The sequence below is a fragment of the Schistocerca americana genome, chromosome X (genome assembly GCF_021461395.2).
Source record: "Schistocerca americana isolate TAMUIC-IGC-003095 chromosome X, iqSchAmer2.1, whole genome shotgun sequence".
In the NCBI taxonomy this organism is placed as follows: domain Eukaryota; kingdom Metazoa; phylum Arthropoda; class Insecta; order Orthoptera; family Acrididae; genus Schistocerca; species Schistocerca americana.
Window position 1 is genome coordinate 980,053,994 of NC_060130.1, and position 19,161 is coordinate 980,073,154.

Consider the following 19,161-nt stretch of genomic DNA (forward strand, 5'->3'; position numbering starts at 1 on the left):
TCCTGTAATCTGACACCTTAGAACTTACCTGTTGATTTTTATTCTTGCATGTTTCTTTTTTAAGTTGTTTTGAAAATAACACGCCAGTGTATGTTGGCAAGATGTGCATTTCCCCCTTCCTTTTTGCTACGTGTTTTTAATATACAATTTTAAATTTGAAATATTCAATTAATGATTTCCAAGTGCACATTTGGTATTTTGTGGTAATCTCTTGCCAAATAAAGTAATGTTAAGTCTTCATGTGACACATCACATAGAGGGTGTTCCAAGCCCGTGTCACAATGAGGTCCGCTGTATAGGTGAATGTAAATAGTGACTTCAGTTATTGTGATCATTTCATAGCTTCTTCTACTGCTAATAACTAGACACCAGTGCCTATGAGCTTTAATTTGTACACTAAAGGTATGTCCTTACCAACAGTTGGTTTATACTCAAGTGTATTTGTGGTCTTTTCTTATTCACTGATCACCATGTGAAATGTTTAACTTCCAGCACTGAAGATGATCATTATGTGATTGAAAATCAATTTTGCTGTTAATAAATCATCAAAATTATTGCCAATGCTGACCTTCCTTCTAATTTTATTGTATGGGCGTTGTGCAACAGCACTCTATGGAGTCGCCAATCAATCAATATTGAAGGGTATGTATAGCACCACCAACTATCTGAACCCCATGAAACTATAACAGCTGAAGAGGGAATACTCCACAATGTCACACAACAAAATTTGCATTTTTTCAACTGAAATTGGCCAAGAAAAAAGTGCTTAATTACTTACGAAGCAGCCCTCATATTTATTACTGAATATATTTCCGAAATACATGTCATCTGGGTCTCAATCTATAAATTTCTTGTGCTGAATGTGACAAGACAAATTTCCACATATTTTAGTGTCTTAATTTGACTTGTGTTGCATTCTTACAGGTGCAAACATAAAGGAACAAATCTTGAAAGAGGGCTGCAACCACAGAACACTTTCAGGACAGAAGAACTGCCTATATCACATTTAAATTTTGACTTGGACAGTTCTCCCTTTGCATTCTGGCACATGTGTGACAAACTGCTAAGTTTCCTTCATATCTCTTTGTTGGCAATTCAATTTACCATGTCAAAAGAGGGAAAGCAAATTGTCACATCTGTTTCTTGTTTATTTTCATTGAAAATGTTCAAAAACTGAAAGATACATTTTTCAAGTTTATTACAACTCAAGATTTCAGTCTTGACAGCAAGTTCTGCTACTGATCCTCCAAGATGAATAAACATTGAGCTTAAACATATAGGTTAGAAAATGGCAAGTAAAAAGTTATCAATTTTAAAATTTCCTTGAAGAGAAGTTGTAGACTTCATAATTCAATGAATTCAGAAAGAAAAAATACAAAAAAAAAATCTTATTTTACCTTAATAAGCAAATTTGTAACTACTTTTTCCCATGGACACCAATAATTTGTCCATGTTCAGAAGGTATTTCATACTGACCTGTTGCTAAACCAAATACAGCAGAATAGAAGAAAAGATATCCATCAGCTGTTGATATTCCACTTAGCAGTGTAGCAATTCCTCCAATTGATAGTGCTACATTGTTTATAAACAGCGGTTTTGAGCCAGGAAAGCTGCCAAGGACTCCACAACCTATCCTTCCAATTGTGTTTGCAATGCCAATTGTTGAAACCAACCACATTGCAAGAGACTGGTCCATACCATTTATTGTCGCCCTGTCTGCCATAAATTTAATGATTTTATATTACTTTCACAAGTATATATCTTAAGTATATTATTGTGTCACAAAAGTGTGCAGTCAGAACAGAATAGCTTATTCATGAGGTATCTAATGCTGGCAGATGCTAAATGGAAGATAAATAATTGTATGAGGCTTTGGGGCAAATTGACTAGTAATTGATGTCTCTTATTAACCAAATCTCTTCTTTTAGTCAAATTGTATCATAAATGTCTTATTCCCCCCAATCTGATTCAATATCTCTTCACGAGTTAGTTGATCTACCCATTTAATTTTCTGTATCCATCTATAGCACAGCATTTTGAAAGTTCCTATTCCTTTTAGTGTGAATTGCTTATTGTCCATTTATCATTTCTGCACATTCCAGATAAATACTTTCAGAAAAATTCTAATTTTAACAACTTTCTCGTTTTCAGAAATGCTTTTCTTGCTTTTACCAGTGTGCATTTTGTAAACACCCCCCCCCCCCCCCAAAAAACTTTGACTATCATCAGTTATTTTGCTGTTCAAATAGGGACATTCAACTGCTACTTTTAGTGTCTCATTTCCTAATCTAATTCTCTCAGCATTACCTGATGTAATTTGACTACACTCCATTACCTTTGTTTTAGTTTTGTTTGTGTTCATCTCATAATTTCTTTTCAAGGCATTATCCATTCTCTTCAACTGCTCATCCATGACTTTTGCTGTCTCTGACAGAATTATGTCATCAGCAAAGCTCAAAATTTTTATGTCTTCTTCCTGAACATTAATTCTCTTTTCAAATTTATCATTGATTTCCTTTACTGCACACCCAATGTTCAAATTGAAAAACTAGAAGGGTAGACTACATCATCATTACTCTCAGTTCTCAACCATTTTCCCTCTCATGTCTTTGAACTTTCATAAGTGTAACTGCAGTCTGGATTCTATACATGTTACAAATAACCTTTTCCTCCCTATATTTTATTTCTGCTAACTTCAAAATTTCATAGTGTGTAGTCCAGCCAACATCTTTCCTATGTTATAAACACAGGTTTGCCTTTCTTCAACCAATCTTTTAACAAGTAACCCCTTGAGTGTGAGGTCGCAAGTTCAATCGGTAGTAAGGCTCATTTGAAAATATTGTGTCAATAATTATGACATGAAAAATATTAGGTGCTAATGACTCATCATGTGCACCATGAAGGTGACAGAAAATGAGTGTCCCATAGGTGCAAAGATGAACCTTCTATAGGATGTATGTATTACACTTCACAAAATAGACATTGTCGACATTCGCGCACCATGAACACCAAATGAAAAATGGCACACCATAGTCATCACAAAGGTTCACACCATCAAGATCAAAGGTGAACTCCTTGGGAGTTACAAACTGTGCAGAATGTTCAGCTAGGTATCCACTATTAAAGAATTCATATAGAATTATATTGGTATAATGGGGTGATGAGAACTGATGGTACGTGATGGCATGCAACTGAATGTGAAACAGTATGTCATGGAGCTTATCATGTAATTGGTTATCACTTAGGGCATAACTGCAGATAGTGCTATAATATGTTTTATAAGCACAATAAAAGCAAACATCCAAAAGCTAAATTTATCCAGTGGTTCCAGGTGGTATGAACTGCAATATCACAAACATTTCAGGAGGGACAGGTTGCCCTAAATGAGTATGATTTCTTATATACAGACCAGGAAGCAATCAAAACCAAGTTATTTTGGCCAGTCATTGGCTAAAAGCACCACTCATACAACAGTTGTAGTTCTCTTACACCATTTTCCCACTTGAGCTTATTGTGACTTAAGCATTCCCTACTGCCCTTGCAAGATCATGCACTCAAGAAAGAATCATAGGGCAGAGCAACTCCAACTTCTTGCAGTAAAATAGATAACTTTTCTGCTAATTTTCCATTGAGATTAACAGTTGGTATAATTGTATACAACCGCATCAAGGTACTGACATTATTTGATCTTGATACAACTCTCTTGGCACCTCTACTCTCCTGGGTTCCTTTCATATGCATTTCCTATTCAAATCTGTCTGTTCATAGGATGGTGTTGCTATTGGGAGCCCCTTATTCCCAGTCATAGCAAATTTCTTTGTGGAAAAAGTTTAGAAGCAGGCATTGGAAACTGCAAATATGAAACTGAATATTTGGTTGTGGTATGCTTGGTGGCAGAATGGCAGGGAGGACCTGGGTAGTTTTCACAAACAGCTCAGTGGGATCAATCCAAAGATTCAGTTTACCATGGAGGAGGAGGCAGGTGGGAGATGAAATTTTCTTTGTTTGTTGTTGTGGTCTTCAGTCTCTATCCTGTGCAAGCTTCTTCATCTCCCAGTACCTACTGCAACCTACAGCCTACTGAATCTGTTTAGTGTATTCATCTCTTGGTCTCCCTCTATGATTTTTACCCTCCACACTGCCCTCCAATACTAAATTGGTGATCCCTTGATACCTCAGAGTGTGCCCTACCAACCGATCCCTTCTTCTAGTCAAGTTGTGCCACAAATTTCTCCTCTCCAATTCTGTTCAATAACTAATCATTAGTTATGTGATCTACCCATCTAATCTTCAGCATTCTTCTGTAGCACCACATTTTGAAAGCTTCTATTCTCTTTTTGTCTAAACTATTTATCGTCCACATTTCACTTCCATACATGGCTACACTCCATACAAATACTTTCAGAAACGACTTCCTGACACTTAAATCTATACTCGATGTTAACAAATTTCTCTTCATCAGAAACGCTTTCCTTTCCATTGGCAGTCTACATTTTATATCCTCTCTACTTCGACCATCATCAGTTATTTTGCTCCCGAAGTAGCAAAACGCTTTTACTACTTTAAGCATCTCATTTCTTAATCTAATTCCTGCAGCATCACCCGATTTAATTAGACTACATTCCATTATTCTCATTTTGCTTTTATTGATGTTCATCTTATATCCTCCTTTCAAGACACTGTCCATTCCATTCAGCTGCTCTTCCAGGTTCTTTGCTGTCTCTGAGAGAATTACAATGTCATCGCTGAACCTCAAAGTTTTAATTTCTTCTCCGCGGATTTTAATTCCTACTCCAAATTTTTCTTTTGTTTCCTTTAATGCTTGCTCATTATGCTTATGTGCTAGTTTTCTAAAAAGAAAATGGTAGCTTTAGCCACACAGTTGACCATAAATCAACGCACACAGACCATCACCTATACTGGAATTCGAACCATCACCCATAACAAAAGCAAGACATCATAAAAACACAGGCAGACAGTGCAAGGAAAATCTGCAAACTAAAGCTGCTTGACACAGAATTAAAACATCCCACAATACATTTCTCAAGAATGGTTATCCACTTGCTGAGATAAAAAGGGCATTAAGACCACTGTGCAGAAATTATAGCAATACTTAAGCACTGGTGAAATCAAAAGTTTTCCTGCTTTTCATTAAGTATGTTACTGACCATGTAGGAAAAATCTTGAAAAAGCGGAACATTGCAGTACGCCACAAACCCACCCAGAAGATATAAGCTCACCTAAAATTGGCCAAGGGTGCTCACCAACCACTGCAAAAGCAGGAATTTAGAGGATTTCATGCAGTTGTGGGGAGGTGTATGTGGGCACTGCAAAAAGAACATAAAAATGACTATAAGAGCACAAGGACAATTTCAGAAGAGGGGATACTGACAGAACAGCTTTTGCGAAACATGCTTTGCAGCCAGCAGACCACCGCATTCATTTTGATAGGACTCAAGTACTGGCAGCCACAAACAAATACCATGAAAGACTATACAGAGAGGCCATAGAGATAGTAAAACTACCCAGCAATTTCAGTAGGAATGAGAAGGGTGTGAAATTGAATGGCATGTAGATTTCAGTGCTTATACCAAGAGTTGACAGCAACAGTGGACAACGGCAGTTGACAACTGGCAGTTACACTTGGGTATTCAAAACACGTGATGCCATGCCACTGTGTGAAAGTACGTGGAAGCAGTATTTTTATGCAGTCATTAGTGAGCCAAGGTGTGAATCAGACTTTCAAAGACGCTACGATCCCCCTTGAAAATGTCCTCCACAGATGGGTATGAAATGCTGGGTTTTAAGGTGAAATACATTCAACCACAACATAATAGCCCAGAAAATTTTATTAATATTAGACAGTATACGACACCACACATTCCACTGACTCCTCTTGCAGAAATGCTAATATTTCATCTTGCGACTTCTTTCTCATTCTGTGAAATTCCTTGGGTTCCATTCTGATGAAATGTCAACTTCAGATGGTTTGGTGTCATTCAAGCTGTTGAGCCCCTGCCTTCCTTTGGGACTGGAATTGTTACATTCTTCTTGATGTCTGGGGGTATTTTGCCTGTCTCATAAATGTTGCACACAATGTGGAATGATTTCAGTGCTTATACCAAGAGTTGACAGCAACAGTGGACAATGGCAGCCATGGTTGACTTTCTCAAGGTTCTCAATATTCTAAAGAAATGTCTACTTCAGGGGTCTTGTTTCGACTCACAGATTTAAGAACTCTATCAAATTCTTCTGACAGTATCATACCTTCCATTTCTTCTTCATTGATTTCCTCTACTATTTTAATAATACTGTCTTCAAGTTGGTTTCCTTTCTGTGTATTCCTTCCATCTTTCAGCTTTCAGTTTTCCCTTCCTTGCCTGGAACTGGATTGCCATCCCTTGATATTCACACAGCTGCTTCTCCTTTTTCCAAAGATCACACATATTCTCTCTTTTTCTTAGTTATGTATGCTTGTAGATTCTTGCAATTTTTTATCTAGTTAATCCTGCTTTGTCACACTGCACTTCCACTCTGTCTCATTTCTTACATGTTTCCATTCCCCTTCACTTGCTTCCTTTGATGCAGTTTTATATTTTATCCATTTTCAAGTTAAATCCAGTATCTCCTGTGTTACCCAAGGATTTTTTCTAGGCCTTATCTTTTTACAGATTTGATCATCTGCTGCCATCACTATTTGATTTCTCAATGCTACCCATTCATCTTTCATTGTATTTCTTTCCTCCGTTTTAGTCAAACTTTGCCTAATGCTCTCTCTGAATCTCTCAATCCCCTCTTGTTCCTTCAATTTATTTATGTCTCATCTCCTTAATTTGTAATGTTTTTGCAATTTCTTCAGTTCACAACTGATAACTTATGGTAGTGTCTTACAGTTTAAAATTTGGTTTTGAAATCTTTGTCTTAGCATTACATAATCAGTGTGAAACCTTCCAGTATCTCCAGGTCTCTTCAACATACAGCCCACAGTTCACGGTCTAGTGGTTAACACTGCTATCTCTAGACCCTAGGGTCCTAGGTTTGATTCCTAGGTGAGTCTGAGATGTTCTTCACTCAGGACTGGGTGTCTGTGTTGTCCTCATCATTTCATCTCATCTTCATTTATGTGCAAGTTGCCAAAGTAGTGTAAAATTTAAAGACTTGCACTATGCAGCCAAACTACCTCAGCTAATAACACTATATGATCATTTCATTCCACATATACGGCCATCTTACATTTTTCTTAAACCATGTGTTAGTGATGAACAAATTATGCAAATAATGCAAAATTCTACCAGGTGGTTTTATCTTTCATTATTTCACCCAGTTCATGTTCTCCTGCTATTTTTCTTTCTCTTCCTTTATCTGTTGTTGAGTTCCAATCCCCCATCACAGTTTTCATCTCCCTTAACTATTTGAATAATTTGTTTTATCTCATCACATTTTTTTTCAATCTGTACCTTATCTACATCTACATCCATACTTCGCAAGCCACCTGACAGTGTGTGGCAGAGGGTACCTTGAGTACTTCTATCAGTTCTCCCTTCTATTCCAGTCTCGTATTTTTTGTGGAAAGAAAGATTGTCGGTATGCCTCTGTGAGGGCTCTAATCTCTCTGATTTTATCCTCATGGTCTCTTCGTGATATATGTGTAGGAGGGAGCAATATGCTGCTTGACTGCTCGGTGAAGATATGTTCTCGAAACTTCAACAAAAGCCTCTACTGAGATACTGAGCATCTCTCTTGCAGAGTCTTCCACTGGAGTTTATCTATCATTTCCGTAATGCTTTCGCTATTACTGAATGATCCTGCAACGAAGTGCGCTGCTCTCCGCTGGATCTTCTCTATCTCTTCTATCAACCATATCTGGTTGGATCCCACACTGGTGAGCAGTATTCAAGCAGTGGGCGAACAAGTGTACTGTAACCTACTTCCTTTGTTTTCAGACTGCATTTCCTTAGGATTCTTCCAATGAATCTCAGTCTGGCATCTGCTTTACCAACGATTAATTTTATATGGTCATGTCATTTTAAATCACTCCTAATGCCTACTCCCAGATCATTTATGGAATTAATTGCTTCAGTTGCTGACCTGCTATTTGTAGCTAAATGATAATGGATCTTTCTTTCTAGGTATTCGCAGCACATTACACTTGTCTACATTGAGATTCAATTGCCATTCCCTGCACCATGTGTCAATTCGTTGCAGATCCTCCTGCATTTCAGTCCAATTTGCCATTGTTACAACCTCTCGATATACTACAGTATCATCAGCAAAAAGCCTCAGTGAACTTCCAATGTTATCCACAAGGTCATTTATACACTCCTGGAAATGGAAAAAAGAACACATTGACACCGGTGTGTCAGACCCACCATACTTGCTCTGGACACTGCGAGAGGGCTGTACAAGCAATGATCACACGCACGGCACAGCGGACACACCAGGAACCGCAGTGTTGGCCGTCGAATGGCGCTAGCTGCGCAGCATTTGTGCACCGCCGCCGTCAGTGTCAGCCAGTTTGCCGTGGAATACGGAGCTCCATCGCAGTCTTTAACACTGGTAGCAAGCGGCGACAGCGTGGACGTGAACCGTATGTGCAGTTGACGGACTTTGAGTGAGGGCGTATAGTGGGCATGCGGGAGGCCGGGTGGACGTACCGCCGAATTGCTCAACACGTGGGGCGTGAGGTCTCCACAGTACATCGATGTTGTCGCCAGTGGTCGGCGGAAGGTGCACGTGCCCGTCGACCTGGGACCGGACTGCAGCGACGCACGGATGCACGCCAAGACCGTAGGATCCTACGCAGTGCCGTAGGGGACTGCACCGCCACTTCCCAGCAAATTAGGGACACTGTTGGTCCTGGGGTATTGGCGAGGACCATTCGCAACCATCTCCATGAAGCTGGGCTACGGTCCCGCAACACCGTTGGACCGTCTTCCGCTCACGCCCCAACATCGTGCAGCCCGCCTCCAGTGGTGTCGCGACAGGCGTGAATGGAGGGACGAATGGAGACGTGTCGTCTTCAGCGATGAGAGTCGCTTCTGCCTTGTGGCCAATGATGGTCGTATGCATGTTTGGCGCCGTGCAGGTGAGCGCCACAATCAGGACTGCATACGACCGAGGCACACAGGGCCAACACCCGGCATCATGGTGTGGGGAGCGATCTCCTACACTGGCCATACACCACTGGTGATCGTCGAGGGGACACTGAATACTGCACGGTACATCCAAACCGTCATCGAACCCATCGCTCTACCATTCCTAGACCGGCAAGGGAACTTGCTGTTCCAACAGGACAATGCACGTCCACATGTATCCCGTGCCACCCAACGTGCTCTAGAAGGTGTAAGTCAACTACCCTGGCCAGCAAGATCTCCGGATCTGTCCCCCATTCAGCATGTTTGGGACTGGATGAAGCGTCGTCTCACGCGGTCTGCACGTCCAGCACGAACGCTGGTCCAACTGAGGCGCCAGGTGGAAATGGCATGGCAAGCCGTTCCACAGGACTACATCCAGCATCTCTACGATCGTCTCCATGGGAGAATAGCAGCCTGCATTGCTGCGAAAGGTGGATATACACTGTACTAGTGCCGACATTGTGCATGCTCTGTTGCCTGTGTCTATGTGCCTGTGGTTCTGTCAGTGTGATCATGTGATGTATCTGACTCCAGGAATGTGTCAATAAAGTTTCCCCTTCCTGGGACAATGAATTCACGGTGTTCTTATTTCAATTTCCAGGAGTGTATATATTGTGAATAGCAACGGTCCTACAACACTCCCCTGCGGCACGCGTGAAATCACTCTTACTTCGGAAGACTTCTTTCCATTGAGAATGGCATGCTGCATTCTGTTATCTAGGAACTCTTCAATCCAATCACACAATTGGTCTGATAGTCCATATGCTCTTACTTTGTTCATTAAACGACTGTGGGGAACTGTATAAAACACCTTGCGGAAGTCAATAAATATGGCATCTACCTGGGAACCCGTGCATATGGCCCTCTGAGTCTCCTGGACGAATAGCGTGAGCTGGGTTTCACACGATCATCTTTTTCGAAACCCTTGCTGATTCCTACAGAGTAGATTTTTAATCTCCAGAAAAGTCATTATACTCGAACATAATACGTGTTCCAAAATTCTACAACTGATCGACATTAGAGATATAGGTCTATAGTTCCGCACATCTGTTTGCCGTCCCTTCTTAAAAACGGGAATGACCTGTGCCCTTTTCCAATCTTTTGGAATGCTAAGCTCTTCTAGAGACCTACGGTACACCACTGAAAGAAGGGGGCCAAGTTCCTTCGCGTACTCTGTGTAAAATCAAATTGATATCCCATCAGGTCCATTAGCCTTTACTCTTTTGAGTGATTTTAATTGTTTTTATATCCCTCTGTCATCTGTTTGGATATCTACCATTTTTTCATCTGTGTGACAACCTAGAAAAGGAACTATAGGGCAGTCTTCCTCTCTGATACAGCTTTGAAAAAAAGACATTTAGTATTTTGGCCTTTAGTCTGTCATCCTCTGTTTCAGTACCATTTTGGTCACAGAGCATCTGGACATTTTGTTTTGATCCATCTACCACTTTGACATAAGACCAAAATTTCTTAGGATCTTCTGCCAAGTCAGTACATAGAACTTTACTTTCGAATTCATTGAACACCTCTAGCATAGCCCTCTTCACACTACATTTCACTTTGTGTAATTTTTGTTTGTCTGCAAGGCTTTGGCTATGTTTATGTTTGCTGTTAAGTTCCCTTAGCTTCTGTAGCAGTTTTCTAACTTGGTTGTTGTACCACGGAGGCTCTTTTCCATCTCTTACAATCTTGCTTGTTACATACTCATATAATGCATATTGTATGATGGTTTTGAACTTTGTCCACTGATACTCAACACTATCTGTACTTGAGATAAAACGTTTGTGTTGAACTGTCAAGTACTCTGAAATCTGCTTTTTGTCACTTTTGCTAAACAGAATAATCTTCCTCCCTTTTTTAATATTTCTATTTATGGCTTAAATCATAGATGCTGTAAATGCTTTATGATCGCTGATTCTCTGATCTGCGTTAACTGTTTCAAATATTTTGAGTCTGTTTGTCACCAGAAGGTCTAATATGTTATCACCACGAGTCGGTTCTCTGTTTAACTGCTCAAGGTAGTTTTCAGATAATGCGCTTATAAATATTTCACTGGATTCTTTGTCCCTGCCACCCGTTATAAACATCTGAGTCTCCCAGTCTATATCTGGTAAATTAAAATCTCCACCCAGAACTATAACATCGTTGGGAAATCTACTCAAAATATTTTCCAAATTCTCCTTCAGGTGTTCTGCCACAACAGCTGCTGAGCCAGGGGACCTATAGAGACATCCAATTACCATGTCTGAGTCTGCTTTAACCGTGATCTTCACCCAAATTATTTCACATATCGGATCTCCATCAATTTCCTTCGATACTATTGCACTTTTTATCGCTATAAACATGCCTCCCCCTGCACTGTCCAGCCTTTCTCTGTAGTATCATTCCAATCTGAGTTTAGAATTTCATTACTGTTGACATCTGGTTTAAGCTAACTTTCTGTCCCTAGTACTATGTGGGCATTGTGACCGTTTATTAATGAGAGCAGTTCTGGGACCTTTCTATAGACGCTCCTGCAGTTTACTATTACCACACTAATGTTGTCGTTCCATGTTGCATTATCTGCTGAGCTAGTTGGCCTGTTATCTTGTACTACTGTGGTCAGTGTTGGCTTTGTGTCTACCCTGGCTATTCTAATGTGATAACTATGCTGTTCATAGTATCTTACCTGCACTTTTATTTTCTTATTCATGATTGGACCTACTTCTGTGTTACCCCTATTCAATTTCTTATATATAAACCTGTACTTACCTGACCAGAAATCCTTTTCTTCCTGCCATTACACTTCTGTAATTCCACTACATCTAAATTCCACTTATCCATTTTCCTTTTTAAACTCTCTAACCTACCTATCCAATTAAGGGTTCTAAAGTTCATGCTCTACCCTTTAGAATGTTACTTCAATTTTTTCTGGTGGTGACATCCTCCTGAGTATTGTCTGTGCAGAGATCTAAATGGGGTGCTATTTTACTTCTGGATCTGAAAGGGATGCCATCATCATTAAGCCATACAGTAGAGCGCATGTCCTTTCGAGAAATAATGACTGTAGTTTCCTGTTACTTTCAGCTGTTTGCAGTACCAGCACAGCAAAGCCATATTGGCTAGTGTTAACAAGGGCAGTTTAGTCAGTCATATGGACTGTTGCTCCTGCAACAACTGACAAGCCTGCTGCCTTCTTGAGAAACTACAAATTAGTTTGGCCTCTCAACAGATACTCCTCCATTGTGATTGTACATACCATACAGTTGTCTGAAATGCTGAGGCTCACAAGCCACCCAATCTTGGCAAAGTCTATGGTTCATGGGCAGAATAATTTATTATTATAATTTTACTTAAAGCTGTTCACATAAATTTTCAGAATGAATCCATAATTTCACTGCCAAAATTTAACTAACTCAATAACTTAACATACAAAAGATAACTTATTTCCAGACATTATACCCAAACCATCAATGTAAAGACACAGTGTTTCTGTCTATTTATTTATTTTTTAATTCATTTATTCATTTCTTTATTGTTTTCAATGCTTTCCTACCATCCACTGCTCCATATACATAGTGAGTGACACTCAGCCTTCACCTAATTAATTATCCATATTCTAACCCAATGCATGCTACTGCTTAAAACTCAGCCATATGGCACTATTAAAAGTATAATTGTGAACATTAGAAACCATTGTATCTGATAATAGTACTAATAAATATTATCCATAAGCATTTTGGGAAAATTTACAATGGAGATAAAATGGAAGGGTCATTTCATTACCACACACACACACACACACACACACACAGCAACAATATAGCACACTATTACTACATGAAATATTAACTGACAGCAAGAAAATATTAACAGCAGGTAGACTCAAATGCAGAAAATTTCTTTTCCAGGGCAATTTTTTTCCATTTGTCTCTCAGCCAACATCATTGAACAATTCATAGCTCCCATTCTAAATTATATTAGCATTCTCCTTCAGTCTTGCTGCAATTGGCACCTCTGAAATTTGGAATATTTCAGAGAAACTGGTTTTTCCATACCTTCATGCAGGTACATTAATGGATTTAATTTATTTACTGTGGAGCTGAGGATGGAAAGAAAGAGGAGAAGTTGGTCAGTCAATGAAGTATACTCATATGACTCAATTGAAAGGGCTCTTCCATCAAAAGGTACTAGTCTCAGTTACAACCTACATCAAGTTATAATATTAACTTGTCATCAATGTCCAAAAGAGTGAAAAGATATAATATTTCCATCCAAGAGTTTATATTTTTCAAAGATTTAATATAAACCTACAGGTTATTCATAAGCAACATTCAAATTAGCTATGGTGGCATTCAAGACATATATGAATAACTATGAATAAGTCATGCAATATCTACAGAATTATAAAATTATTTCTGAGCAATAAGAAAATTAATTTCAGGAAAGGAAAAAATGGAAGAGTATGGTTTAAAGTCTCACTGATAGTGAGGTTATTCAATATGAATCAAACAGAGTGAACATGACACTGGCCACGGTACAGGAGTTGAACAAAAATATGGAATCACTGTAATAAATACATCCTTGAATATAAATTCGTATGCTAGATAGGCCCGTAGGTTGTGCTTCTGTATTTTACTATGAATGGCATCTGTGCAACGTCCACATACAGCGAAAGGAGAAAAACATGTATGAAAGTGTGTGTTGAGTATTGATGATGGGCAGTTGTTGAAGAGGATTGTGTCAAAAAATAAGGGGGCAATTGCTACAAAATTCACTGCTACAAAATTCACTGCAGAACTGAATGTTACTTGTAAACCCTGTCATCACCAAAATAACATAAAGTGAATTCCATAAGAAAGGAATTATAGGGTGGTCCAGAATTCTGAAACCACTCATCAGTGATGCAAATGCCCATATCAGGAAAACATAGTGCTGAAGCCATAAAATCTGAACTATGTGTCCCCTGTGGAAGAACGTAATTTGATGACTCTTGTTTTTCACTGTTTCCGATTTCTGTCTGAGATTACATCTCAAGAGTGGAACACAGTGGGGGTCTGGTGGTGATTTGGACAGCTATATCGAGGTATTCCATGGAGCCCATGGTTACTTTGCGAGGTCACATTACTGTCGAGGATTGTATGACCATTTTAGCTGATGAGACCCATCCTATGGTACATTGTTTGTTCCCTAATGGCGCTGCTGTGTTCCAAGAGAACAGAAATCATGGTCATACACCTTGTATTGTCCAGAACCATTTTGTGAGCAGGAAGATGAATTGTTGCAACTCCTCTGGCCACTGGTCACCAGATCTCAATATTATTGAGCTTTTGTGGCCTACTTTGGAGAGAAGGGTGTACAATTGCTATCCACCTCCATTATCATTACCTAAACTTGCCACTATTCTGTTGGATGAACTGATGTTACTAAGTGTGCTTCTTTTGATCAACAAATAACAACAGACATCGGAAGATTCCTAAACATTTGTCATATCTACCAACATGCAGAAGAGCTACTCAGTTGCTAGTGAAGCATCAGTTATTCTTGTAGTACCTATTGTTTGTGGTTTTGCACTGTTATTCCATCTTTTACAGCAGAAAAAAATCTAGTGACTGATTTTGCATGAGACATCATACCAAGGTGGTATAACAAGCCACAGTACAGGAACCATTTAGGTGTTTTTGCACAAGACGCTATATGTGGATTATGCTGACACTATGAAAGGCATTCTTGAAAGGCTAAATTACTACATAGTTATAACTGTGAAGTTATTGACCCATTGGGAAACCAGGAGCCTAATGGTCATGCCTTGTGCCTCAGTCCTGTTGTGGCTTGAGGAAAGGAGCACTATCATTTCAGAAACAACAGCAGGCCAGGCATGCCTCTATGTGGCCATTTTTAGCAAACTTCGTGAGTCTTCGCCAGTCTACAAGTTGAAATAGTTCAACAACCTGTTGCCGGCAGACTCTGTCTACAACAGGCTTGCTGTCCTCGCTAAACCTGAATGTTATTGATTTGGAGCCTTCCAATAGGTGGTAAACCTGCTGGTTGACTTCTGGCTGCCTGCTCTGGTGATCTGCCTTGTGGCCAGCTCTTCCAGCTGCCCAAACATTGATGCCTGTGCATGTAAACGCTGTCATTGATATCTGATCTGTGTGGCCAGATGCTGTTGCTGTCTGCCATTGCCTGTGGAGGCACATGTAACTACTGTCCACACTGGGTTCCACAGTTTGATTTTCCGTACCCAAGTGTGCTTGCACAGAGTTGCAAATTTGCACCAGTCACCAGGGCAGCCTAGCTGCATGTGCCTCCACCCTCCTACGGATCCTAAGCTAGCTCAATCACTGGACCATTGATCACACTACATTGTCAAGCTGCCCTCCGCTGCCCAGGGGGACATCACACAACGTCGTAACAAAAGGCCATTGCTGAGCTAAAAACACTTCAGTGACGAAGTACAACCTGCATGAGGGCAATGGCTGCAGTGTAGTACTTCCAAGACTGTTGTATTTTGGCAGGGAATAAAAAGAATATTTAATATTGCTGCTTTTATGATGGGATATCAGACAACAACCTGGTATCTACCCACCACACTATTGTAACCACACCTAGGATGGTGAACTACAAGCCTTCCTGAGCACTAGCAACACAGCTCCACTCCCCATAGTTGAGGTCATCCACCTCAGCCTCTACAGTGTTTTTCCATTCCTGGTAACATGTACTGTTAAATCAAATATAGCACTAGACTCTCCTCTGTTGACTGGCCACATAAAGGCCCTGTTTAAAAGTTATGTTTTTGAGAAAGAACAGAAATTTTCCATCAATCCTGGGTATTGTATGAAACACATGATGAGTAGTGCTTGTTCAGGCAGATTCAGTTCATCCACTGCATAAATCAAATAAATATCTACTAAAGCATAAGAGAAGATGTATCTGAAAATGCTAAGGAGGGACATCCAGTATATAATTCCGAAAAGTTTACTGTAACATAAAAGCAAAATTTTATGAAATAGCCAATATTACAATATAAACTTCAAATAAATCCCAGAATGACAGTTAAAAGAATGCTTATTAACAACTATAGGCACATTAACATATACAGGGTAATTTTTTCCACTACATACAAACTCTAGGGATTGATTGATGAGAGAATACGGAACAAAGAAGGTCTAATGCACTTAGGTCTGCAAATGCATTGTTTCCATTCTAGAGATCATTTATTCAATCATACATTGTCACAGAGACTGCAGTCTAATACACACTGCACCATGAAGCCACAGTTACAGTACATGTTGAAAATGGTTTCCATGTGCCTCAATGCATGCATGTGCATGTCATAGCATGTTCTGTCTTGCACATTCACACAGCCATGCAGCATCTGAACAGCATCAAAGGCAGCATAAATATCCTTCTGCAATGTCTCCACTTCTGGAATAGGCTCTGCATACACAATAGCCCCATAACCAGAAATGGCACAGGTTGAGATCCGGTAAATTAGCAGACCATGCAACTGGAACCCCTCATCTGATCCATTAACCAGAGAATACATGACTGACATGTGTCCGGATGTTAACAGGAAAGTGGTCTGGAGCACCATCATGTAGCAGCCACATAATCCTATGAATCATCAATGGCACTTCTTTCAGCAGGGGAGGCAAAGTCACCTGCATGAAATGTTGATAGTTCTTGTTAGGTGACGTGGAAGGAAGACTGGTCCCAATATATGGTCAGCAATTATCCCAGCCCACACATTCTGGCTGCACTGATGTTGATGATTTGCTGTCACCATACCATGGGGGTTCTGCATGCTATGACTGTTATAAAAGTTGGTGGTCTCATGTGGGTAGGTTGGATGACGCAAATCCCAGAATCGTGGTTGCCTGGTGAAGAAACAAATTGCAAAACTGCTTCTGATGTGGAAAGTCTGTCCGTAGTAAGCCCTGCACACACTGTAAGTGAAAATGGTAACAACAGTAGTCATGGGGAATGTTCCACATAGTCATCTGGCTTACGCTGTACTGGCGGGCCATCTGCCTGGTACTGACATGGCAGGTGCCTTCCATAGTGTTAATCACATTTTCCTCCAAGTCTGGTGTCCAAACATTTTGGGTATGTCCTTCACAATTTCCTGCTTCCTGAAATGACCATGCCTCAGACAAATGGCAAAACACCGTTGCAAACACTGAATGCTGTGGCTGTTGTTGGTGGGGACAAGTCTCCTGATACAACCTTGCTGCCTGCCGCCTGTTGCCATTTGCCTTTCCACATGTAAACTCCATGTCAGCAAGCTATCAATTTGAATACAGAACCATTGGGTACAATGCTGTATCACATCCACTACAAAGTGAGTCAGCAATAGAAGTGAATTGGAACTATATTATCAATTACTATGGCAGGAGAGGGTGTTGGGGCATGACATATGAGGAACAGTACCACCCTCTAGGAGGAAACCATGCATACTGTAAATGTGGCTGCATAGTACAGCGCATGTTAGACAGCAGTCTCCATAACAAAGTATGATTGAATAAATGGTCTCCAGCATGGAAACCATGCATTTCTGGACATAAGTTCATTAGACTTTTTTTGTTCCATATCCTCTCATCGATCAATCCCTAGAGTTTGTACACAGTGGAAAAAATCACCCTGTATAATACATATGACAGAGGCCATTGGCTGATTTTATCCATTCATTGAATGCCATTATATATCTCATGTGATGGTAAGTCTTTGACATAAAAATGTTCATTGTATGTGAGTGAATATTGCACTATGTTCAGAATTTGGGTTGGAGACAGAAGGCAAGCTAGGGTAGCCTAACCTACATCTACATCTACAACTTGATAGTGTAGAAATGCAGGCTTGAGACTGGGTTCTTGAAAAAATGCTTGGTTTTCCTTTCTCATATATAATTATGTATAACATTGTGACTAAAAATTAGGAAAATGATATGCAAAAAGAAAGTGAATGGGAAAAAGAGTAGAGCCAAATAATAACAGCAGTTAATGGGATGTAATGATGATATATAAGTGGAGGTAACTGTTTCTTATTTACCATACCTGGAGACATTTTCAGAATTACATTACAGAATGAAAATCAATCTATGTAAGCTCCACTTGAAAATTAATGAAAACGACCTACCCAGACATGATTATTTATACATCAGTCCTGGTTAATTAAAAATTAAAAAAATTGAATGCAAGTTTATTTAGAGAAAAGTTTTACCTGTAATGTATATGAAGGGCACATAAAAACCCATCATTGTAAGGAAACCAGACACTGAAAGCAACATAAATGATGGGCTCTGAAGCAATGAAAGATCCAGCATAGAACCCAATGCTCTCTGCACAGCCTCTGGGCAAAGTTGACATTCTCTCTCTTCTTCAATATCTTGCTTTGTGGGTAAATGGCTTACAGATACATGATAATCTATAGAATGGGCCTGAAATAAAATAAAGCAAGTATGAGAACACTGTATCCAATGCTTTAAAACAGTCAAAGGTTAAACTGTATTCCTAATTATAGTTTCTGTTGAAAGAGAGGTTATAACTAAAAAGAAATTTTTGTAAATATTGTTAACAGTTCAGATAATACACTGGCTGCAATATAATAACCAGAATCTAATCACAGAAGTTAAATCAGAAGTATAAACTGAATCCACAGTGAACAGACTCTATTAACTATCTTTTAATTGTGAAATACAGTAATTAATGCTTAAATAAGTATAAAAATCTGAACAATACCATACTGTAGTTTTGTTACAGTTTTAACAAAGTAACTGAAAAATGTAGAATAGTCCTTCCAAGGCAGTCTGAGGGATCCTAGCTTTTTTGTCTACCAAAGAAGAAGGAATTTACAGAACATTGATTTGATTTACTTTTGTATGGTCATTCCTTCTGATATTTGATGAGAAACATTTTTATGAAGTTCCAGATTTTCCATTTTGAGTAATAATTATATTGTAATCATAAATGTGTCACTGCCAAACAAATACATGAACTAACAGAACTAAATAATTCATAATTTCCCTGTTCAGTCTGCTGTTTCAGTG

At 39.4% G+C, this 19,161-nt stretch overlaps 1 protein-coding gene across 1 annotated transcript in view; it reads right to left on the reverse strand.

Moving 5' to 3' along the window:
- The window catches only part of LOC124556573 (monocarboxylate transporter 3-like), a 362,125-nt gene that overhangs the window by 17,425 nt on the left and 325,539 nt on the right, over positions 1-19,161 (reverse strand). Inside the window, exons 6-7 of the mRNA XM_047130532.1 lie at positions 18,336-18,552; positions 1,477-1,716 (exon numbers count right to left, since the gene is read on the reverse strand). Of these exons, the coding sequence (XP_046986488.1) occupies positions 1,477-1,716; positions 18,336-18,552 (457 nt within the window). The remainder of the gene's footprint in view (positions 1-1,476; positions 1,717-18,335; positions 18,553-19,161) is intronic.